The sequence below is a fragment of the Strix aluco genome, chromosome 1 (genome assembly GCF_031877795.1).
Source record: "Strix aluco isolate bStrAlu1 chromosome 1, bStrAlu1.hap1, whole genome shotgun sequence".
Classification (NCBI taxonomy): Eukaryota; Metazoa; Chordata; class Aves; order Strigiformes; family Strigidae; genus Strix; species Strix aluco.
Genome location: NC_133931.1, coordinates 133,690,630 through 133,717,550, shown reverse-complemented (window position 1 = coordinate 133,717,550; position 26,921 = coordinate 133,690,630). Strand labels below are relative to the sequence as shown.

Genomic DNA, 26,921 nt, shown 5'->3' with positions numbered 1-26,921 from the left:
AAAGTCAGAATTAGAAGGATTTATTGTCCCTGTTCCTCAATAATAAGTACACATGCAATACAATAGCATTACTATACCTAGCTTAACAGACAATTGGGGGGGGGGGGGGGGGGAATTCAGTTCAGAAATTCAGAATTCAATTCAGAAAAAATCAGTTCAGCCAGTTAATCAAAAGAACTGCAAATTAATTTACACTTGCCCTTTGCATTGTTACAACCAGTGATATGAAAAAAAGTGAACAGACCCATATTAGTCTCTGCTAAAAGCTTTTACATATTCTTGAACAAAACATAAGCATTTTTTTTTTTTTGCATATCCTTTCCACAGCCTTTCTTCTCAAAACTAACTGCAGTTACTAGGTCTTCCTCAAGACGAAGTCAGAGATAGGCTTAAAAATTTAGCTGTAACCTCATTTAAGAGAGCACAGCAAGATTCTTAAATTGAGTGTTTCTCATCTCTACAAGACAGCAATATCCAAAGAACATTTGTTCAAACGACAAGATTTAAAAAAACAAAACCAAAGAACCAAAAAAACCCCACTTTAAGGTAAAGACCAAGTATTAAAAAAATTCATTCAAGGGTGAATGTGCAAAAAAAATCTGAAGAATGAGGTTGTTATAAGGTAATGAAGTGCTACCTGAAACATTCAGCGATACTGAATTTCTGTCTTAATACAGAATCTTGTCTTTGGCATTTTAAATGGCCTGAAGCAAATCAGGTACAAAAGCTTAACTTAATTGAGATGAGAATGTAAAGGAATCACACAAAGTATAAGTCATAATAACAATCTCAACTGTTGTGAAGATTAAGCCAGTTTTATTAATTTTAAGGCAAAGCAAAATGTGAATCTAGCCTTGGACATGGTACAGATGACAAACATTAAAAAAATTAGAATAAAATAAAAACAAATAAAAATTTTAATATCATGTAAAAGATAATAACAAAATTAAATAGTAAGGCAGAAAAATAAATTAAAAACATATAATTCTGTTTTACAAATTCCTAAGATTTCCTTACAGAAATTTAACCTATAATTTCAATGGCCACACCAATAGGGAACTAAAGATAAGTGACAATAGACAAAATTAAAAAAAAAAAAAAAATCCAGTCGATGTCAAAATTATGCTAAAGTACAGAAACAACAAATAAAACTGACAACTCTATTCCTTTCCCCAAAAACCAAGGACATTATATAAAAAGATTAATATTAACTTTTACTATTCTCATATTACCTATTGAGATGTTGTTATATGCAAATTATTTCAGCTGCCTCAAAATAATGTTCAATAATAAAACTGAATTTCTCCTGTAACATATTCTGCAAAAAAAGCAATCTTTACCAAATATATCATAACGCTGAAGAGGCATTATGACAAGAGCTTTTTTTCATTTTTTGTTGTTTATGTTTTTAAAAGTATGTTCTCCAGTGAGTAGCTCTGAAATATCTTAGGGTATAAATCTATTAAGCTAAAAAGAACAATAATAGCCCATATACATGTAGATTATCTACAGCCTCTGAGGTATTAATATCATGTGTAAAATTCTTGATTTAGTCCCAAATTAGCGACCAATTGCATGCAACTATACTCCATTGATTTATTAATATAAACTTGTCCTATATGCCATTTTAGTCACGTGAAGAATAACTCTGGTCAATGCTGAGAAAAGTGACTCAAAATCCTTAATCTCCCTGTACCTGCTTTTCATGTATGGGCTTCTTTGATAATGTAAACATACTCTCACATTACTCCAAGATAGAATTTATTTTGAATAGTCTAGATGAAGTTTTGCACCCAAACCTCAGGCCTCCTACTATCAAACCCCCATACAGATTAACTAACTACAGATCAAAAACTTGTAAAAGTATTGGGCATCAGTAACAAAAGTGAGAAAAAAATATGTGTGTAACAGTAAGAATCACTATTTTGCATATTAGGATTTCTACTCAAACAAGCTATAATTTATATTATGGTTCAGTGGATTGTCATTTAATTCAGAAAACTGACTGCACAGATGCTTACTTGACACTAATTGTGACAAGTCAAAACTGATGCTGCAACACAGCATTTAAATGGTTATTGTCTCCTGCTGTGGTCATCTACATTATTTTAAAACCTGAACACAAACATTTTCAGGTTTTAAATTTCATAAGCATAAATTTCAGTTTCATGGCTTCTGTAGCAATGGCTGAGATTAATGATGCAAAACAACTGAATTTATAAAGAATTTAAGATTGTTTCCTGAGCATCCTATACTATGAAATGTTCTGATGTGATAACTGTGCTGCACTGAAAGTGCCTGAAGCAGTTGGGCCACAATGGTGGAGTATCTGGCACATTCAAACACCACCTGAATTGAATTATTTGATGCAATTTTGATGCTGTAAGAAAAAAATTCTTAAGAATGCCCACAAAAATAAGAAGCTACTGACCCCATCAAGATAGATATTTTTGCAGCCATAACCTACTACTGGTAACCAGACTGGGAAATAATTTGGTATGTCATCAGTCTTCCCTCTGCCATCATAGGTAATGTGATTTTATATTCTGCATCTTGCTTCGTTAAAGTAATTTTAATCTTCTGAAGAGGCACCTCACTTGGTGACCACTTTTATCTAAAAAATTCACTAATTACTTATAGCAAAGATAATTAGGACATCCTTGACCTTATATTTTTTTGTTTTATAAATTCTTCCAATCCTAGGAGTTAGAAAAGACAAAAAGGTGCAAAGGTCTCTAATGCACTTATTTCCTAAGGCAACCAGAAAAATAATATATAAATCCTGAAATATATAGTTGTTTTGGGAACAGATGACAACTGCCAAATACAGTTTCAAGCTGTAATGTACAAATCCATGATTGCAGCACCAGACTTGATCAGCTGTAACTGAAGGAGAGAAAAAGAATAACTGTATTTTTAAAAATTCACTGATCAAAAAAAGATAAAATACTACTTGTTAGTAGAAAACAAAGTAACCCTGTAGAAAGAATTGCTTGAAACTCTTCTTTACAATGGTTATCTTGTTACATACTTCTAAAGTTTATGACACTGATACACAAGCTTTTCAGATCAGCAGACTTTAAATATCAGTACTAAGAACTTCTGACAACTGAACACCTGAACCAAACTTGTAACTGAAGAGTTCATGAACTTCTGCTGTTCACAAAGGTTCTACAGATTAAAGCCCAGCATACAAGAGCTTGGGAGTCACTGGACTACAACTGTAAAAAGATCTAATGTTGAACTTCAAGGAGGTTTGACTGACAGATCACTAAACAGTCCAGGAAATAATGTAAAGAAAACATTCGGGGGATGCACAAACCACTCCCCCCCCCCCCCCCCCCCCCAGTCACCTGGTAAGAGGAACACTAATAAACCTTGCCAAATATCACAATAATACTCCAACAGGGTTTTAGAACTTTCATAACACTGAAGAGAGACAAACATGCCTTTTTTTCCGCTATTCTAGACACTTAAAAAAATTACACTTCACAATGTTTTAACAGGAAATGCCATTAAATAGCAAAAAGAAGGAAATTCACAGAAATCCTACCTTTTTCATGGGGAAAAAAAAATTTAAAAAAAATCAGCCTTTGCTGTATCTGCACTTGATCAAAAAGCACAGGTAGGCAGAATAACCTTTCACGCAGTTTTGTTCTTTTTTTCAAAATGAAGGCTCAGTGCTAAGCTTTACACAAAAATAACATTAGATGGTCCTGTGCATATTTCACAACCTGGCTTTCTCAATTCTGATAATGCAGAATTGAATGGAAACAAGTCTTTTAATCATGGCAGTATCTTCAAAATTTCAGTTTTGGGTCACTCCTACAGACCACCTCTAATATAGTTTCTTCAAGATGATACTGTATCAAATCAAACCAAAGATGGAACAGAAAATCAGTATCCAAAGACCTGAGCTTCTGCTCTTTAGATGGCTTAAATTCCCTTAAGACTCAAGTAGCAAAACAATCAGGGGAAAAATTTAATCTGGGTTTCAATTCAGATTCTGCTGTCTCATTTCAGGAAAATAACCGACAAATGCACTCCCAAAAGAAATCCTTTAGGTACCAGGTAAACAGAAGGGTTCCTAATTAACAAAAAATTCAAGAGTCTGCCATGGGCTTTTTGCAGTAGAACTTCAAATGTTCTAGGCACGTGCAGCTTTAGGCACCTGGGTAGCCCAAATGCAAACGTGGTTACCACTCTGCTTCTAGAGAATGACAGCAATATGAATCTTCCTACCAGACCTATGCCTGACTTTTAGGTACTTCGCAAGAGGGCTTCAGAATGCCTACAGCTTTTTCTGAATGTCTGTCCTAGCAAAAGAATTTACTGAAAATTAAAAATCTATGGTATTTTACAGTAAAATGCAATGCAGCACAGGCAATTCAGTTTGAATAAAGTCCTCTGTGAACGAAAATGTGCATTTGGCATTATATGTATTATCCTGCTATCTATCATAAAAAGAAACACTTTTTAGAAGGCAATAAAATGAGGTAAATGGCAGAAGAAAATTATCTAGCAGGTAACTTCAGCAGTTAGAAAAGTTAGTATGCAGAATTAATCCCTGTACATTATATAGCAGAAATAAACTACAAAACTGAATGTTACATTTCCTTTCAGTCAGGTAGTTCATTCCAACAAAATAATGCATTTGTAATCCTCTGTAAAACATAAGATTGTTGCAAATTGTAACTGAATTAACTAACACTTTCCTTGTGATTAATCTCTACATTAGCAGCTTTAAACTTCTAAAACTACTGTAAATCACAGGCTTTCACTTACGATGATGAATTGTTAATTTTGTTGCAGTGCATTTGAAGTAATTAATAATTAATATGCTTGTTCTGGAATAAACTTCAGCTCATGCAGAGCTTCAAAATCAGCAGACAACAGACTAGGAAGAAATCCTTAACTTGAAGGCTGGCATGCCACTCTGCATGGAAATGTAAGAAATAAAAACGTGAAGATGAACCTATACAAGACAAATGCAATTAAGGAAATATGGTAACAGTTTTAGAGAGAGAATTTCCGGAGGATTCAGAAGAGCCTGTCTAGAACATACTTTCTGTCAAAACCAGAATTAAAATAGATCACTTTGTGCAGATAAGGACTCAGTCCTTTATACAGTATAAATTATTATCCTGAATTTGATACATACGTTTGTAGCACCAAAATTACAGATGTTGCATACTTTTTAAAGATTTTCAGTTATAGTATGATTTGATGACTCAAAGTTATGCCAAACCTTATCGTCAATTTTACTCAAGAGTTTTTTTCTTTAGTAAATCTGACACTGCGTATGTTTTTCTTCTTTCTCCCACCCTACTGCTCACCTTCCCTCTTCAGGCCTGCCTTGATACAGTGACTGCACATTCAGAAGATCAAACTTGTTTGAAACATGAGACTTGGTATATTGGGAAAAATAAATACTTTCACATTTAGCTTATTTCCTAGTAAACACCTGCAATAAAAATAAATACTACATACATGCTTAATAATTTGCTTTGCAGCTTTGTGTTTTTTTAATACTTTATAACCAGCATTCAAATCAACGTTTTCAAAAAATTCTATTCTATATCCTTTCAAATACTTGACCTTACTCTATTTTATCCTCTCTGTAATGCTGAAGTAGTAATTTTGTTTCAGTTGCTGCAAATCAAACGAAATGGAAAATTCTAACTCAACTGACAATAAAGCATAAAAATTCAATACACAAAACTATGAAAGAATGTATTACTAGATGCTTGCTCTAAATTGTGGGATGAAGAAATCTAATGCTTTTTCAGAGATTTATTTAACCTGGTCAAATATGATTTTACCCCATACATAAATGATATTCTAAATCTACTCTGCTTCTCTCAAATCTAGTATTGAGGTATCAATTTTATCTAATGCACTATATTCCCAAATATTACCAAAGCATATATTAAAGCCAACAACTGAAGGTATAGTATCTTTTTTTAATAGCAGCAGTTGAGAGCTGGATTATTTTTTGAGGAGAGGCCACTTCTTTAGAAGCGAAGTCATTTAGAAGTCTTCCCTTGGAATACTTTAAACTAGATTAGACCACGGATTCTTCTTTAAGAAAAACTGTTCTACATATTAAAATACACAATTCATCTTAAATTTTTCTTTTACCAGAACAGAATAGACAGTATTAATGTGCTAGAAGCACTTTGTGTGTACAGTGGTACAATCACTGACTTACTCCACAGTATGGTGCAAGATGGAGGGCAAGCTTTACCTAATACATATTGAGCCACCTGAAATACACTTCCTTATCCATGTTTCTACTAAACATGGTTAAGTTCTAAAGGGAGCTATTAGAGACCTATTTTTAATGACCTGCATTAGTGAGTTATGGCCTCACAAAAAAAAAGGATATACTTATGAATCAAGCAATTCCTTTACAACATCTATATTTCTAAGTGATTAATGCAAGACTGTAATAAAGCACTCAGGAAACCTATTAAATGTCTAAATTATATACATCCTTAAAAGATTTGCAAAATGAAACAAAAGCAAAGCATCATTACATCTATGTTTTCTAAACCAAACAGTAGAGGTCACCTCTAACAATATATCCTTTAAAATTCTTTTCTGAGTTCATTAGAAAATCTATCTTTTACATCAAGCTTTAGAAACTCCCATATTTCAAAATATGCCTTCCATTTCATGCAAATATTTTCAATATTTGATTACTCCTTAAGACTGAGCAGTATATTGTTATAGATGCCCACTGGTTTCACAGTACTTAAGGTTCAAGCACACATTGTAACTCCTTCCACTGAACTCTCATCTCTTTAAAAGTGCTGTGTCTTCATGCCTCCCTCAAACCTATCTGCATCAAATATAAAATACTAAAAATGCTCATATTTTACTACTATTCCTCTCAAAACATGAGTAAAAAGATATTAAAAATCCATACTTCTAATTACAGATATGTCATTCCTTAATGACATTTATCATGTTAAATGAGGCAAAGCCTGACCTGTGAGTAAATGTTTTCAATTAACTTTACACTGTTCAACTAATTTGTAATTCTTGACTGTGCCACTCACTAAAAATTGCAGGAGTATTTAGTTCAATAAAATACATTCACTGTGAATTCTTAAAAAAAAAAAGTGTTATCACAAAAGGATCACAAGACTGATCCTCTTCTGTGGACAAAACCACAAAACCTAAACTTTCAGTTCTAGTGCATGCTACTATACTGAAATAGTCTAACCATATAATCTGACATCAGTGATTAAAAAAGCACTGTCTTGGCATGTCTATAAATATATACATATGGCAACTACTAGCACATATAAAATAGGGAACATGTCAATATGTTTTAGAAAAATGCTAATAATTATTCTAACTTTAATCACTTTTTTGGTACAAAACTATAGTCACTAAGGCAAACCACCCCATTAATGAATCATTATAATTTATCAGAATGAAACATATGTTTTTAGGAACAATTTAAAATCCTTTCACAGACAATTATTTAATGATTTTAAATCATATGAACAAGAGGTTAAGCAAAGACACTGTACATATAACCAATAATCCCTCAGCCATCCAATGCTACACACAAGCACCTAAAATGGAGATTAAAAAAATTAATCTCCATTAGTCAAACTGTAATAACTAATTAAACAATTTAGTATTTTTTATTCCAGATTACTTACTAAATACTCTGCTGCACTCTTTGAAATAAGAAATAATTGCTTATCTTCCCCTAATCCTTACTCAGTTAGGAACCCCAAAGTGAGTGCAACACAAATTTTAGAAATATCTACAATATTTAAAAGCACATTGTTCAAGAGTCATGTAACCAGCCCTATTTGAGGTAACACACAGAAGGAAAAGCTAGAAGGCCCATCAAGATTATTCCTCAGATCTGCAGTTTCAGCAGTTGCATGTTTCCATTTAACTTACTCATCAACTTCCACATTCAGAAAAATTTCTTCTAACATCCCCACAAACCTCCCTTTTTTTAGTTGCAGATGGTTAGGAAAGGGTGAAAATAAAATTCAGTAATTAGAAAACATTTGAGTGAAGAGCAAAGATGATGACAAAGATCACTAGTTTTCCGAGGAAGTTTTGGCTTTAATAACAGACAGTGCCAAACAGAATGGATATTGAAAAAAATGTTTTCCTTGCTAAACATCTCTTGCTTACAAGGAGCCCTACCAAACTGTATTTAAAATAGCGCTCTATTTCTACTACCACAAAGGAGTCCTGCATGAAGGCAGGAGAAAGAAGCAGTGCAGGCAGAAGGTCGCTTCTCATACTTCGTGACAACATAGGAGAAAAAAAGGATTCTGAAAAGTTTGTGACATAGCAACGCTCTGCGGATCACAGCCCTGCAGAGCTTTGGCTACACAGCAGAAAGCCTATCTAGTAGCCAGCATCTTATTACAGCCCATGAATTTACTCTCATCAAAACAAATACAGCTTTAAGAACCAAAAAAATCACACTAAAAAAATTCAAATTTACTAAATACTTTACCATTGTTCAGTAATTATCAATAATAAGCCTTCACAACACTTTAGAAGCAGTGGTCCCCTAACTTGGATAAAATTGCAGCTATTTAAAGGAATTATCCGAAGAAAAGGAAGTTTTAAATTCATAATCTTCTTTTTAAAAACTAATATGGAAAACAAGACAGAAGACTTAAGGAAATATTTTCTAGAGAATTGTGAACAAAATATTAGAACATAAGAATTTCCTTCTCTCATGTAGGATTACTATTCTCCTTCCAAGTCTAATTATGAGGATGGTTTATGAGAGAATTTATTGGGTTTTGGCATGTAGTATGCTTATTTTTGGCCCATCTATATTATTACTAAAATATTTTTTCATGTACTAAACAAGACATACTACTAATCTTCTATCATATATTTTAATTGCAACTTAAATATACAGTTCTTCGAGACATGTTCTCATCCTTTATGTCCTCAAATGTGGTTTCTAACACTTTTAGAATAAGCCTGAAAGAAGAAAACTAATTCACTGCCTTTTTTACAGTAAGGCACGGTACATGCTGTTTTGTTCCTAGGATTCCCTTGACAAACCTGATCTCCTTCTACGACAGGGCGACCTGCTTATTGGATGAGGGAAAGGCTGTGGATGTTGTTTACCTTGACTTTAGTAAGGCCTTTGACACCGTTTCCCACAGCATTCTCCTGGCAAAACTGGCTGCTCGAGGCTTGGATGGGCACACGCTTTGCTGGGTAAAAAACTGGCTGGATGGCCGGGCCCAAAGAGTTGTGGTGAATGGAGTTAATCCAGTTGGCGGCCAGTCACGAGTGGTGTCCCCCAGGGCTTGGTTTTGGGGCCACTCCTGTTTAACATCTTTATTGATGATCTGGACGAGGGGATCGAGTGCACCCTCAGTAAGTTTGCAGATGACACCAAGTTGGGTGGGAGTGTTGATCTGCTCGAGGGTAGGGAGGCTCTGCAGAGAGACCTGGACAGGCTGGAGCGATGGGCTAAGGCCAACTGTAGGAGTTTCAATAAGGCCAAATGCCGGGTGCTGCACTTGGGCCACAACAACCCCCAGCAGCGCTACAGGCTTGGGGAGGAGTGGCTGGAGAGCTGCCAGTCAGAGAGGGACCTGGGGGTGTTGATTGACAGCTGGCTGAACATGAGCCAGCAGTATGCTCAGGTGGCCAAGAAGGCCAATTGTATCCTGGCTTGCATCAGAAATAGCGTGGCCAGCAGGGACAAGGAAGTGATCTTACCCCTGTACTGGGCACTGGTGAGGTCGCACCTCGATTCCGGTGTTCAGTTTTGGGCTCCTCACTACAAAAAGGACATTGAATTACTCGAGTGTGTCCAAAGAAGGGCAACGAAGCTGGTGAAGGGTCTGGAGCACATGTTGTACGAGGAGCGGCTGAGGGAACTGGGGTTGTTTAGTCTGGAGAAGAGGAGGCTGAGGGGAGACCTCATCGCCCTCTACAAGTACCTGAAAGGAGGTTGCAGAGAGCTGGGGATGAGTCTCTTTAACCAAGTAATAAGTGATAGGACAAGAGGGAATGGCCTCAAGTTGCGCCAGGGAAGGTTTAGACTAGATATTAGGAAGCATTTCTTTACAGAACGGGTTGTTAGGCGTTGGAATGGGCTGCCCAGGGCGGTGGTGGAGTCCCCATCCCTAGAGGTGTTTCAGAGTCACATTGACATAGCGCTGAGGGATATGGTGTAGTTGGGAACTGTCAGTGTTAGGTTAATGGTTGGACTAGATGATCTTCAAGGTCCTTTCCAACCCAGATGATTCTGTGATTCCTTCCCAGAACAAAATAGTCTTCCTGCATCTTTTATTTCTTGCAAACAACAGGGCTGAAGAAAGCCCTTTATCTTGTCATGGGCAGTTAAATACTGTTCCCATCAGTTCTCATCAGTATGATTGCATCAGCAACCACTGTAACATCCCGCCTCTATTTTACAGTCTGGTACTGAGCAGGATCTAGCAGTAGTAGCTTGTCCATGTAGGACAGTCACACAGTTACTGATGAGCTCGTACAGGCCCTCTGCCTCCAAACTGGAAATAAAATACAATCTGGCACACAACCCTTGAAATTGTATCAACTTCTACAGTAAATCATATGCTGTCATTGATAAAATCAGCTATTTTGAGTACAATACACCTGTAACCTGGGGACACATCCTGATTCTAAAGCTATGTGTTGCTTGCATATATCATTGATTCTGACTTTTTTCATAATTCTGATTCCTTGAAATAAAAGACGTATTTTGGCATAATCCTTACAGTTAAAACCAACAATTATATCTGAGCTAAAGAGATCTTGTCCAGAAAAGTCAAGTTGAAGCATACAGGACCTAAATATAGCACTATTTTTTATCTGAACTTATTATGAAATCATTTTAATGAAAGCTCAGTAGATTCAATTAAAATCCACTTTCTGGTTGCTAAGCTCCATTATTCTTTTTTCAAGAATTGTGAGCAGCTTCTACAGCTTCACAGAGGCCACAATGCCAGCTATAAAGTCAAAAAATCAGCAGAAGTTGTGGTCAACAGTAGCTATTCAATGGTAGCTATTCTACACTTTAATTAGATTTCTGCACCTACTAAAACACCATTGAACAGATTTTTTTTTTTCATTTCTGTTTCAAATAAGAAACACGATTATCAAATCCTTTTATTATCTGCATTAACGGAGGTACCAATAATACATTTTTAAAAACATAAATTCTGCATAATCCACATTTCAGCTCATAAAATTTTTAATGATGTTAAATTAATTACTTTTAGAATGCTCCTGTAGTTTTAATGTCATTAAATTGCTGGTTTGTTTATCTTTCTGACCTGCTCTAAAACACTGACAATTCACCCTGACAAGAGAAAATTATTCTCTTGTGTTAGAAAAACAGATTATCTTTGTTATTTACATCTTAATCCACAGTATAAATGTGTCTGGCAGGTCAATAAGTGAATCAAGTCAATATTTCTGATGTAATGTTTCCCCTAAATAAGCTTTTGTTTGTTTTTTGAAAAGCACATTTTCTTCGTTATAATCATGATGATGAAGTGATGAAGATGGAACTTTAATTCCTCATAAGGTCAGAGCATCAAACCTACCTGACTAGATTTTCATTGTCTCCAGTCCCTTTGCAGGTAGCACATTCAGTCCTTAAATCCTCTGACTTGGGCTTCTTTTGTAGAACAGACTGTCGTTGTCTTCTTTCTCTGGGAATCCGTTCCTGTCATAGCAGAAGGCAAAAGAAAGGAATGGGGGGAAAGGAGAGAAGGAAAGCAAATATTTTCAATCATAGCACTGAAAGTAACATATCAGCCTAAAGTTTAATTTTTTTGTGAAACTGTTAAAAAAACAAAACAAACAAACAAAAAACAAAACACTATATTCCAACCTCAGGTTTTTCTTCCTCAGGCACAAAGCTTCGTTTTCGTCCTCTAGTTCTCTAGAAGAAAATATATTTAAAATTTGGTATTAGGTAACAGAATGCTTTTGCTATTTATCTATTATTCCTAACAACAAAAATACCATGCTTTAAATTATTTCCTGTGGTAACTACAGAACCACTGAATGACAACTACAATAATCGATGTTAGAACAACATTTTCAGATTCTGGATATAAATCTACAGAACTAGCTACAAAGTAAATATAAATACGTGTGTTGACCTGAGCATGTGGAGTCTTATTCTAAAGAAGACTGCTGCCAGAACTACAAATCTCTTACAGACTTTCCACAAACTTAACAATACTAAAATGCATAATTTGAAAATGGATATGAACATTAGATTACAGTAAATTCCTTGAGCACGTAGAAATGCTCTATTTGTAAGCCAAGTGATCACATTAAAATTAAAAAACTTCATCAAAACAGAAACAGAAAAATAATTCTTACAGCTTTTGAGGAGTAAGCAAGAATTAAAGCTTTCAAGCTGAAGCTTAATATAATGGGTATATGGCAGATGTTCACAAAGCTGTAGCATATACGAACATATGACTGGTACACCACAGATGGAGTGGAAATTATTTCAGTATTGCAGTTGATCAAAAAATCTAAATACCAACAGTGCAGAGGAAAAGAGGTTTCCATGGACTGTAACAGCAAACACCAAAGGTTTACAGGCAGCTCTAAGTAAACCACACGCAACTCACATCAGTCCAGTTTTAGTCACTACGTTTTTATGTCTGAAACAGCAGCATTATAATCTGCACACATTAAGTAACTGCCACATGCTGGCAATATCACACTCTCTCCTCCTTGTTTAACAGGAAAGAAAATTAGATGGAATGTGGAAGGAAATGAAAAACATCATAGACTATTCCACTAACCCACAATGTCTGATACATTGACACAAACTTTCAAATGCTTGTTTTTCTGGGAGGAAATCATTACCTTAGTAACTCATTTGTCATATGATAAAAAAAACACTGCCTACTTTATGATTTCTTAAAACTTTTTTTGAAGCAGCTAGTGTTTATCTCAGAAAAAGTAAAAAACAGATGATCAAAAAAAAAATCTTAAGCCAGTTTAGAATCACAAGCAGCCATAAATCCAGTTCCAAAGAAGCTAGTAATATCACGTTTCTCCTGTTTGAGGTTCTTGTCGAAGGGGATTTATACTAGTTTCAAATTAAGACTGTTCACCATTTTAAACTGTTTCACACATTTAAATATAGTTATACTGTGAATAAATATGTCAGTTCAACGCACACCTACACCTTTCTACCTATGCAGATTCTGATCTGCGCATAACACCACAATGTTTGGGAAGGTTTTTTTGGTTTTAGGCAAGAGTTAACTGTGTAGTAGAAAGGAATGTAGAACAGAAAACACTAGTATATTTTGTGCCTCTTTAGAATATTTTGATTACCATTGACATTCTCTTTCACATTTCCCTAAAGATGACTTATAAAAAATTGTAAAACCTTATCCATTTAATATATATCAATATTTAATATACATTTAATAATACAGTCATAATTGAGGTGTTCTACCTTCCACAAGCCACACAGTAGATACCTAAGTGTCCAAATCTGGAAGAACTGATTTATTACAGGTAACTGAATTTATCGGTGTAGTATTAGAGATATTAATGTAACATGGGCTACATGTCAACTACATGTTAGACAATCCAAGGTCACTGTAAATTAAAACTAGACAAAAAAAGTTAGATCAGACATCTGCACATTAACTGCCAATTTTACTATTTTCAAGCGCTGCCATTAGTCCTAAGAACACTTACAAACTTTGACAATTTGAAGCCATGTAGGCCCTGCTGAATGCAGCTGTGTAAAGATTAAAAAGAAATAAGTGTAAAGGTGCATGCTGATATATGCAGTGTTATGGTCCTCATTCTCCATGTTTAAGCAGCATGAGCCAATAATGCATACTTTGTACACTCAGAGTAATACCATTGTGAAAACTGATATATAATTTGGAAATATAGGTAACAATTAAATTATTTTTTACCCTAAGTGGAAAAGATTACAAGTTAATAACTGTATTTCAAGAAATGATGAATCATATTTAAACTTCAGCAAAATGGAGATACAAGAAGTAATTTAGTCCCTTTTGTCAAGAACATGTTGGTTTTCATCTTCTGCTATGTAATGTGTGATGTATATGGCAAGGAATGTCACATTAAATTATACTTGCATTATGCTTCCATTAGATTTCTAAACCTTCAAACATACTTGAACCTGTTTGACAATCACTAGAAAACAAACTTTTGACTTACAACACCTTTGACATACACATTTGTAGGATATTTTAAATGTTTTTTAAGTAACAGAATTTTACATTACTGTTTTACCAAACTGATTTCCACACTTAAACATATTTGCAATGCTAATGGCTCAGAATCATTATACTATTGCCAACATTCACAATGGAAAATAACATCAAATTCATGACTGAAAATTGCATATACTGTGATTTTCAACAATAGCCTTCCAGTAATTAGGCATTTGTAATTTTACATATGTTTTCACTGAAGTTACCTTACAGGTTCACAGAAAAGAATCAGATAAACCTGGATTACTTTGACCAGTATTTTTCATTGCTGTTTGCTTCAAAGTACCGTATGTGCATTTTAAATGCTTTTTCTGTCATTAGTGGGCTCAGAATCAGAAAGAAGATCAGAGATTATAAACATCAAACATTAGAGCTGCATGTACTTGCCACAAACAATTTACACTTTAAGATTTCTTATAAAAGCTTAAAGGAACAGTTTCATTTTATATGTCCAGTGGTAAATACTACAACTGAGATAAACTTATTCATATTCAGAACACAGCTGGAAACAAAGATGTTAATCCTGTATAAGATACATACAAAGGCAGCAAATTTTTAATCAAAACACTTGGCAATTCAATACTATAGACATACCTTCAATTTAGGACTTCCCTATATCACAAAACAGAGCAAGCCAGTTTTGTGAAATTTGTCCCTGCATTTCCAAAGTGCTCAAATGATAAGTCAGGAACACAAAAACTCATGTTATCAGCACCTAAGCAAAACCCCCATTAATGCCAGTGCTATTCCAGGTTTTTTGGTTCACTGCGAAAGGTAGACATGCTCTAAAATATTGACCATTTGGAATGGACAACTCAGTCCAGAACAAAACACAGCTAGGTCTGGATTAGACAGATACAACCCATGTATGGCAACTGCCACAAGATGACACTTTAGGACAGGAATAAAAAAAAAGTACTGAACAATGGAATGTGGTCCAAAATATATAACTATATATTTTCCCATATGTTGAAATAAAAGGTTTTTGTAAAAAATTATTTCAAATGTTAACATTTAATGACCGCTGATTGGCAAGTCTTTGGTTGTGTCTCATCCTAAATTCTACACTTGCACAACTCTGGAATTCATTCAATGTGCTCTCAAGGAAGAGATAAGTGTCCTATGTGCTCAGACACTTCCATGCTATTAACAGGAAGATTCCACCCACTGAGCTTCAGATCCCACAGCACCAATGGAATCACCATGCAGGAACCTACTTTCTGGTTACTACACAGGCAACTTAAGAGTTCTGTTGGCAAATAAATTATATGCCTATAGCTAAGGGCTGATTCTATATAACCTTAACTACCCCAGAAAATCAGACCAACTTAAATCAAGGTCATAATCATGACACACAAGGCAGATACTATTTTTCATCTCATATTCTTTCATAATTAGGGCCCTTAAATAATAAATAAATAGATGCTAAGGCCAGACAAACTAGTCAAATTTGAGTTCCTAATGCTATATCATAGTATTTCTAACCCTCCCCTTCTCTAGGGACTTCTTAACCTCTCCTTTGTCTTCTTAACTACTTCTTCTCTACTACATTCAAATTATTTCTCCCACCACATCCCCAAGTTCTCCCTATGTTCCCCAACTAAAGTGAGAACACACTAGGACAGGCTCCAAACTACGTGTTCTACACTGGACAGCAAGACGCCAAACCGCAGAGAATAATCAAGCTCATAACTAAAACCTCTTCCTTACTCAGCACTAATCCTTCACATCCAGCTGCTCTACAAAAATACTCAAAAACTTAATTACCTTAGACATACATATCTCTCTATCAAATCTTGCAATAACGGGTCAACAGGTTACTAGAGGTAATGCTACTAGAATGATAGGCAACCGCATAACTTATCTTCATTAGAAAATCAACTTAAAAGCTATTCTTTTTTGAAATAAAGAAAAAGTCAAAAGACCTAGCTGCTGTGTCACGAAGAACATACCTTACTTACATTGAATAGAAATGAAAGAGAAAAATAAAATTTCTTATTTTATTAGCAATACATCCCAAAATAATCTGAGCAGACCAAAAAAGGTTTGGAATTGAAATTAAGATTCGAGCATAAAATGGAAGTATTTTTAAACAAGAGAAAAAAAAATCAATGAAAAAGTTAAGATAAAATATAAAAAGATTAAATTCTTACGAGCTATTTCTAGCATAACATTTTGAGAGGAAAAAACACACCTCCATACATCAGCAAACCGATTTATAATTAAACTCTTCAAAATCCCATAAGATGATGCTCCTCAGGTAAAGAGACTAAACCATTTGATTCAGTGAAGTCATCAACATGAAAGCAAGCCATCTTTTCCAAGAATATCTTACTAAGGCTTAGCCTTCACAGAAATCTTAATGCCCTCCCTCAGAAAAGAGTAATGTTCTGGGTAATGAAACCTAAAGATTAACAATGACCCTTTTGGTCTTTTTCTTCAAAGTTTATCATCTGTGGAAGCTGGAGAACAATCCCACAGTATTAAAGGGTACATCATTCTTCTGAGTTACTTCATTAACTTCTCAGTTTGCATTCAAAATTTGGAAGAAAACCCCTTGCTTCTTGCCTCTCCAACATTTTAAAAATTCACACAAAACATTACAAGGGTACCTACAGAAAAAAGCGATGGACACAACATGCCAACAGCTGAAAATAAAGAGGAGAAAAAAACCCAACATTTGTTTGCCCCGTCTAATCTAATCTGTAATGATCTAAACTGAAAGTTACTAAAATATTCCATAAAATATACAGTATTTTATAACGTATAATCTAAGTTATAAAACACATTTAAGAAAGATGTTGGAGAATGCCTTTTTTAAAAAAAAAAAAAAAAGAAACAGTTAAGGGAACTAGGGCATACACTTCCATAGCCAAGGGAAAGAAAAATAAAAAATGGGTTTTCTTTCAGCTATCGTCTTTTGTGTCATGGAAATATCCATCTGTACTGTGCACCATTCTGCTGTTATGGTGTGCAAACTTGCATATCAGCTTAGGGAATTAAAAGAACGAGAATATAAATGACAGAAAAACAGAATACTGATATAAGAAATAAATAATGGATGAAGCAATAAATGATGCAACGTGATGTGATCAAATGCATGAGTGATTTGGGGTGACATTTTTAGAAGATAGAGGACAAGAAATCAGTAGAGGTGTGGAGATAACATGATTTCCACCCATGGAAGGATGTAGTGTACTAAAGACACTTTAAAAAAGTCAGACAGTTAAAAAAAAGCTATTCAAAATGGAATGAAGAATGTTGAGGAAAAATCTGATTGACAATGGGATCGAACTGTCAACCCAAAAGTGGGAGAAGAAAGACTGAAGTGGGAGTCTCCATTTTGGACTTGGAAAAGCTATAAGGGAATGCTTAAATTACACATTCAAGTTGTTTATAAGCAACTCAGTAACAACTGGTCAACAATATGAAACACATGTAAAATAAAAAAGATTAGATAGTGCATTGACTATAAGATTTTGAATATTTTCAGGAAAATATTCCATACATGAGACAAATGGAAGACATCTGTAAGGGACAAATAAAGCCTAGGATGAATCCTACACTCTGAAAGGAAACAGACTGTTTGCAAAACAGTAAAGTAAACAAAGCAGCAATGCAAAACCACAAAGGAAACAGTCTGTTTGCCATAGTTCACAGATGATATGTTGATATGTTACTTTCCAAGCGTGAACGCAGAATGGTGAACTGGATGGAATGGGTGCCCACATGACCCAAACCCACCATGGCTGTCACCAAAACACACTGTTATGCCTCTGGAAAACAGATGCTTTAAACCAGTTCATCCAAAGACAGCAACAGAAGACAGAATGTTCTCCTGGAGCAGTTTTGCTTTGTCAGCTGGAATAAAAGCAAAGCCAACCTGATCCAGAACTTGTTAACTGACCAAAAGGAAGGAGGCAATTCCCAAGAGTCACAAGTATATGCTCCTGCAAAATATTGAGTATTCACTAAAGTGTCCTGGAAGATAAAAACTTGTACTATCATCTATTTCATTTCTTCTTTTACATGAGAAGATATACAGGAGTTATCAATATTACAAAGAAATGGAAAAGAATATGACATACTGAAAGCATCTGTGGTCAGTGCCAATGGTTCAAGTCCACTCCACATAAAGTGAACTAACATGGTTCTGGATTTGATCGGCTCAGTCACTGTTTTTCAGAAAATCAGTGGTGATTTCTGCATGGCAATTTCAAAAAGTTATTTGAGAAAGCAAATTTAAACCCAAGAGAGGTTAGAGCACAATGATATTGAACAGAAAGATTCCCAGTCATTTGAAAAAGCCGTATTAATTCTGCCAGCTATTTCAAACATCACAGTAGAAAGCACTGTTCCCAGTTCCTCCATTGCTTAATGCGTTAACTGGTTTGAATTTCTTTTAATTGTTTGCACAGGCACAGAAAGGCAGCAAAGAGGCCCAGCACACCTGCTTATGCCACTGTATCTGTGTAAATTCAGGGGTTTCACTACATTAGCATGTACTGCTTCTGCTAATAGATAGGAAAGATAATTCTTATTATGCTGGTACTTCTATAACTCTTGGATGTCACAGAAACAATACTGTCATATACAAAGGGCTCTTTTCGGCACTGAGTTTCTGATGCCACTAATAGTTCCGGCACCGTGAAGTAAGTATTACTCTGTAAAGGTGGGCATGGGAAATTCAGTCATTACTCCAAGTGCTCCAGGAGTTTGGGGGCACATGATATCATTAGGAAGGTGTGTATTTTCATTTGAGAATTTAAAAATCAAAACTAGTCACAGATTTCATACTATAAAATTGATTAAATTACTAAAGACACACGTGACTTAAAACTATTGGTACTATGATAATTTCTTTACTGTGTAAAAAGTCTGCAAATGTTGTTTTGTGTTGTAATTATTAAAGGGTCAAATATGAAGAACTAAAGAAGAACTTGATTTTTGTAGATCTGTAAATCTCACGTTTCTTCTCTGAAATTACACATTTGATTTTTGTTTCCCCAACTGACCTGTAGCTATGGTGACTGCTCTAGAAAGACACATAGCTACATGAAATACACAGCAAAGACGGCCAGTATGCCGAAAGCCACATTTTAATTGTTTTCTATCTAAATTCTTCGGCATTTTCATTTTTATCTTACATCACCTTATAGTTGACACACTAATAATAATTATATACTTCACAGAATCAAGGAATCACAGAATCATCTAGGTTGGAAAGGACCTTGAAGATCATCTAGTCCAACCATTAACCTAACACTGACAGTTCCCAACTACACCATATCCCTCAGCGATATGTCGACCCTACTCTTAAACACCTCCAGGGATGGGGACTCCACCACCTCCCTCGGCAGCCCATTCCAACGCCTAACAACCCGTTCTGTAAAGAAATACTTCCTAATATCTAGTCTAAACCTTCCCTGGCACAACTTGAGGCCATTACCTCTTGTCCTATCGCTTATTACTTGGTTAAAGAGACTCATCCCCAGTTCTCTGCAACCTCCTTTCAGGTAGCTGTAGAGGGCGATGAGGTCTCCTCTCAGCCTCCTCTTCTCCACACTAAACAACCCCAGTTCCCTCAGCCGCTCCTCGTACGACATGTGCTCCAGACCTTTCACCAACTTCGTTGCCCTTCTTTGGACATGCTTGAGTAATTCAATGTCCTTTTTGTAGTGAGGGACCCAAAACTGAACACAGGAATCGAGGTGCGGCCTCACCAGTGCCGAGTACAGGGGTAAGATCACTTCCTTGTCCCTGCTGGCCATGCTATTTCTGATACAAGCCAGGTTACCATTGGCCTTCTTGGCCACCTGGGCACACTGCTGGCTCATGTTCAGCCAGCTGTCAATCAACACCCCCAGGTCCCTCTCTGACTGGCAGCTCTCCAGCCACTCCTCCCCAAGCCTGTAGCGCTGCTGGGGGTTGTTGTGGCCCAAGTGCAGCACCCGGCATTTGGCCTTGTTGAAACTCCTACAGTTGGCCTCAGCCCATCGCTCCAGCCTGTCCAGGTCTCTCTGCAGAGCCTCCCTACCCTCGAGCAGATCAACACTCCCATCCAACTTGGTGTCATCTGCAAACATACTGAGGGTGCATTCGATCCCCTCGTCTAGATCATCAATGAAGATGTTAAACAGGAGTGGCCCCAAAACCAAGCCCTGGGGGACACCACTCGTGACCGGCCGCCAACTGGATTTAACTCCGTTTACCACAACTCTTTGGGCCTGGCCATCCAGCCAGTTTTTTACCCAGCAAAGCGTGTGCCCATCCAAGCCTCGAGCAACCAGTTTTGCCAGGAGAATGCTGTGGGAAACGGTATCAAAGGCCTTACTAAAGTCAAGGTAGACAACATCCACAGCCTTTGCCTCATCCAATAAGCAGGTCGCCCTGTCGAAGAAGGAGATCAGGTTTGTCAGGCAGGACCTGCCTTTCATAAACCCATGCTGAGTGGGCCTGATCATCTGGTTGTCCCGCATGTGTTGTATGATGGTACTCAGGATGAGCTGCTCCATCAGCTTCCCCAGTACTGAAGTCAAGGTGACAGGCCTGTAATTTCCCAGATCATCCTTCCGATCCTTCTTATATATGGGCGTCACATTGGCCAATTTCCAATCTGTCGGGACCTCCCCAGTCAGCCAGAACTGCTGGTAAATGATGGAAAGCGGCTTGGCGAGCACCCCAGCCAGCTCCTTCAGCACCCTCGGGTGTATCCCATCCGGTCCCATAGACTTGTGTATGTCTATGTGATGCAGTAGGTCACTGAAACTTCCAGTTTTACCTTCTATCAAGCTATGGTTCATTGATAAATATCATACATATCAAAAACTTTCTAACTCTAACTCTCTAACTCATGCAGCCTTTAACAAGTACTTGTTAATGAGAATCAGAAAACAAAAAAAATAAATCTGTAAATATTAAAATGCTATGGAATAATTCCAAAGAGCTCATGGCAAGGATTCATTTCTTTACTACAGAACAGAAGATGACTGATATGAAACATAAACAGAGTGGAACACTAAGAAAACAGAATTGGGAAAACCTCCACTACTACCAAAAATTAACCTAACGAAAGCACTGTGCTATCAAGAGCATAAAGCAAACTATAGGTTTTCAAAAGCCTGAGGAAAAAACCCACGCAAGTTGAAACTGCACAGATAATGTGATCTCTCTCCTGTTAAACACAAACCCTGACCATTTTGCCAAAATAGCAATTTTATAAATAACACAATCCTTATTAAAAGTTCAATGTTATAAACGTCGTATGCCAATGAAAAAGTTACATTCAAGCCCATTGCAGAAATATCCCTTTGATTTCCTTGGCTTTGTTAAAAGGCAGAAAAAAAAAATTCTATTAATGGCACCACACAGGCATAAAATTATTTAAAATAAGGGTAAGGACAGCTATACAAACACCAGATGGCATACTCGCTCAATACAGATCAAAGTGAATACCTTAAATGGTACATATCACTACTATTCAAAATATATCTCTAAAACAATTATTTAGTTTTCTGGAAAGCTGGCAGTAATAAAGGGAACTGACAGACAAAAAGAAACAGAAGTGAATCAAAATAGGATTATAAAGAGAAACAAGTCAACCATGAAGCTTAATTACACAGAATTACAATTTCCTCCTATTTTTTTTTTTTTTTAGTTTCCATTCTCTTGAGAAATTTTCTAGAAAAGCAAAAATTTTGCAACATTCCAGCTGTCAAGCTATACTATCACTGAATCTGGCAATTAACTTGAAACTACTGTTTCTAACATTTAAACACAGACCGGAATTTTGGAACTAGCAGGATTGCCCTCTATCTTCTTAACATTAATTTCCTCCAAAGCACACACATTTGGAGAACAAACAGAAGTGAGAAAGCAAAAAGGCCAGAAAAAGTCAGTTTGCAGATATTGATAAAACAGGTGATTCTCTTCTGGAAAACTGAACTTAAATTCACTTATTTCCAGAAGTGACAGATATGCTAGTTACCTTTACTTACAGAGATATCAATACTCATACCTCTGGAATACCATGCGGAATATGTTCACCTCTTCATGCCTTTGCTACATCAAAAAGAAGTGATCTTTCACCTGTGAGGTTTTTTCCTCCCGCTTCCTTAAAAAACAACCAGCCAATCAGACAATCCCCAAACAAAAAAACCCTGCAAAACTCTGATATACTCCATTCCCTTCAAGCATTGTGGAAGAGCTGCATCAATTTATCTTACTTTCCTCCTTTATAAATTTGAGCTCAAGTCAAAAAGAAGAGTCCTATACTATCACATATCCAGGTATTTGGCAAGCTGATTGATCTAGTTTTTGTGTTTGCATTGACATATCATAGACTCAGTGGAGCTTTTGCATTCAGTGATGAAGGAAAAAGTAGTATTTTACAATGTTCTTTATAATTAAAAACTTAAGTTTCAGAAAGCTGAGTAACTCCTGATTATTTTTTTCTAGACCATTAATGGTTCAGTTGACAGCAATTTCTTTTAAATTGAGTATGTCAAAACCACTACTAGATAGTTGCTTTAAAAGGTCTTCCAGGTACTTATTTAGAAGTCATACTTAAATGAGTTGTCCAATCATGGACAATGTTAATTAAAATGATGACTGATAAGTATAGATAAGTGTTTTACAATTATTTGTTGTTTTATGAAGTGCTGATACTTACACTCAAATTGGAACTAATGTCCTGTTTTCCTCCTGTAGCCATCTTTTATTCAAAACTTATATCTATGACATCACATAATTAAGTTACACAATAGATGTCTGAAAACCACCTTGGTGGAAATGCTTCAGTTAAATACAAGATAACAATCCTGTTTATCTTTTAATATACTTGGGTAAGAAAAAAAAATAATTACTCCTCTGCTATCTTTTCCTATTTGAAACAAAAGCAAGAAAAAATAATCTATTCTAAATAGCAGTATTTATTTGTAAAACAAAGCATTATACACAACAACTCCCTGTGCTAAAAACAGTTTGTAGGTGCTTTGTCAGTATTTTTTTTATTACTATTTTTTAAAAACTAATCTACTTAGACCATAGACCCTCAGGCACAGATTTGTTTTCTTCCATGTTCTGAAGAATGAACAGCATAGTGTTGGCTAATAATTACTTCCCCAAAACACACTTTTTACTTTAACAGAATAATCACTGTCTGTTCATTTGTATTTTATACAATTATAGAAAAAAAAAATCTATCAGATTTTCAGGTTTTAGATAACAAAAATAAGTTGTGCATCAGAAGATCAGAGGTTTTATTTAAACCCCTCAACATACTATTCAGTTCCCAAAATGCCTTTATAAAAAGCCTTTTTCACCTTTATAACACTGGGTAGATACTTCAATAAAAAGGAATAAAATACGGAATTTCCACACAAAAACCCCACATACCACCCTCTAATATGCTCGTTAAGAGTACCAGGATCTGACAGCATTTGCTGGAGGATGGAATATTCAACAACACAAAGGATACACCACAATTACAGGAAAGTGCATCCTGTACCACCTCTTACAGCACACAGCTAGTCCCAGCTGCACAATATTGCTTTAGAAGATGAGCATGTATGTGATGTTTCTTACAGAAACTCCATTACACTTCCAGACAACAGAACATACAGTAGGCAAAGCATACTCCATGAAATTTTAAAGAAGTTCACTGAAATACACTTAAGAGAACTTTTTTCCAAGGGACAGAAGAACACTTAATTTTGCAAAAATATGACACCAGACTAACAAAATTATTTTAGCAATGACATCTTAGATAGACAATAACCTGTATGTTCTTTTTAATTCAAGGACAGCAAATGAAGTTGGCAACCTGTTAAAAGCTGGTTTTTGTAAATATGGATCATCTTATAAAGGCTCTGAAAATCTGAACATATATAGTTGAGTAGATGAAAAGCATTAATCTCTCAACTTACTGCTGTAAAGTATAATAGTATAATAGTATAGTATAATAGTATAATAGTAAAGTATAATAGTATAATAGTATAATAAAGTATCCATATCTAAAGATTTTTTCCAAATAAACAAACTAGTGTACTCCCAATATTCATAATAAAAATATCCAGCATGAAAAAATTGTACAGTTCTGAAAAGCCAGTGTTAAAAAACATCTTCAGATTTTTAACAAATACAAAACCAATGTTTATAGACATCTGGTTTATGCAGATTGCTATAGATTTCTATTAGCTATTAACTAATCATTAGCTATTAATTTCTCTGAAATTATCTAGTAGCAGAAATAATGATTTGTGAAGCTTATACAAGTATGAAATTGGAATTAGAAAGATAAAGCTAGTTTAAAGAGTTATGCACTAAAATTCAGAAAATTGTTTAAAAGATCTCTACATAGGGCTTGAAGCATATGAGCATGAACAGTGAATTAAATTCTGCCCACAAATACAGCTCTTATACAAGTATAAAGGCCTAATGTCTTGTCTATTTACATTCATTTACAGTTTGCATAGACCCTGACTCAGAGTAGAATTCTGATGTGTTTAAATTTACCCTTGTGCATGTAGGTATATTCTCTTACATGGTCCTTAGGAAGTTTAAAATCAGAGAGGTCTTGTAAAATTTAGTTACCTCTTAATGTACAATGATAGGCACTCTCTCCAAAACAACGCAGTTCAAATGGCTGAACTTTCTGTCCTCCCATTTTCTTTGAAACAGCTGCTCTTCTTGATATAAATATCCTCCAAAGTATTTGAAAGCTAAGAGATGGAGATACTAGAGAGGACTCACAGGGTTGTTTTTAAAAGTTTATACAGTATTAGGATGCAAAATACTGCCCTGACACACAACTGATGTAGAGAACTGTACAAGGGAGAAGCACTATCCTCACTCTCAATAACCTGCTTCAGTCTCACTTCTCTCAGACTTCCAAATAATAGAAGGAAACAGTCTTGGATACAACGTAGAAGGTGTGAACACTAGTTCTCCAATTGCCACAGGTCTCTGGCCATCATTGTTCTGATGCAAGATTATATTAAGATTTGAACAATGTAGTCACTAGGAAAAAACCTGAGTTTTCATTAAACAGTCTCACTTGCCTCTCAATGAGTTAGAAAATGAATATTCCTCACAGATCTTCCTGGCCAGTAATTAGTTATGAGCCAAGCTTTCAGCACAAGAAGACTGACTATATGAAGAAAAGTCACCTGATTCAAAATAATGCACAGCAACCCACTCTAAATCTCTGTTAACAGTATCCTGAAACAGATGTAAGGTTAAGTACTCAAGAGACTTAAGATTAGAAAAACCTGGAAAGAACTGTTAAGTTCATAAAGAAAAAGGAGGACAAATAGTACAGGTTGCAGAAGTTGAAATCAGATGTCCTTACTATTTCTTGCAATAATGGAAAATGAAAGTATAAGGTTACATTTAAAGCAGAAAAAACACACCACTATTTTCTTTAAAAAATTGTTTATCCCTGGAAACAAATATCCACAACATCAGTGATTCACGCACTTTTGAAGGATAACAAAAACAAAACAAAAAAAAAATGTGGGACTTAAGTACACATCCATAATTAGATTGGATGAGAAACAATGGTAAAATTATGAATACTTCCAAAAGGTTCTTTACTATTCATAGTACACCCCAAGCAGACAGAAATCAGAAAAAAATTACTACAAATAAGGAAAAAAGAAACTTTTCATGAAAGGGGGATAGTATCCTTTATAATATCTGAAATCAGTGTTACCAAACAGGAGCTGCAAAACATCAATTCTCAAAGTACTATTTAACATGAAATATTTTTTTTTCATATGGTTAGCTTAGTTAATCATATGCATTTGTGTGAAATGTCTTACAGATACTGGCTATTATTGGCATCCTAATTCAACTTTATCAAAATAAAATATTAGGGTTTACTAATATTTTATTAATAATATTAGGGCTTACTGACAATTTCTGTCAACAAAGTAATGAAGAGTTAACTATGATAAACCACTACAATGAAATCCAAGCATGTAAGATACATTCTGCTCTCTTAGATATGAGGCAAAACATCCTTCTTTCAATTATATCAATTCAAGATAAATTTATGCAAAACAAATGGAAATCCCCTTAAGAGCAGACAACACACAATTCAACAGTCTTATAATTGCACTTGTTGATTATGACTGTAAGCAAGGCTGATTACACAGTTAGCTAAGCAGTCTTGCCAATTCCTTCCAAAATAAAACCAGATTGAATAAAACATGTCCAGAGATACAAAGTACACTGAGAAGAGAGGACTATGGAAAAGTACGTTTTCAAATTGTTAATTTTTTCTTCTTTATTTTAAACTATTTTAAAGGAGTTGAGCAGTGAGGACACAAAGGACAGAACAAGTATCTCGTCATCATTGTTGAAATGCGCCACATGGATGTTCTCTGTGTAGTCAGACTCAAAAACTTTATGTAAGAAGTTGTTCAAAGGTCAGGTTTTTTCCCCTCAAATATACAAACAGCCCCAGACCTAATGAATTAAAAAGTATTCTCTTCTTAAAAAAAAACAAACAAGCAACCAAAACTAACACCAACTTTCCTGGGTTCATTGCAAAGGTGAGTGGGAATCCTATTAAGTCTTCAGAGGTCTATTATCTCCATTTTGTTATACAGCCTAAGTGCACCAAGATCATGAAAG

The 26,921-nt window shown here is 35.4% G+C and overlaps 1 protein-coding gene across 1 annotated transcript in view; it reads right to left on the bottom strand.

The window, feature by feature from the left end:
* PHF14 (PHD finger protein 14) overlaps nt 1–26,921 on the bottom strand; it is a 173,083-nt gene that overhangs the window by 87,767 nt on the left and 58,395 nt on the right. Inside the window, 2 exon segments of the mRNA XM_074836515.1 lie at nt 11,595–11,716; nt 11,885–11,935. Coding sequence (XP_074692616.1) covers nt 11,595–11,716; nt 11,885–11,935 — 173 coding nt within the window.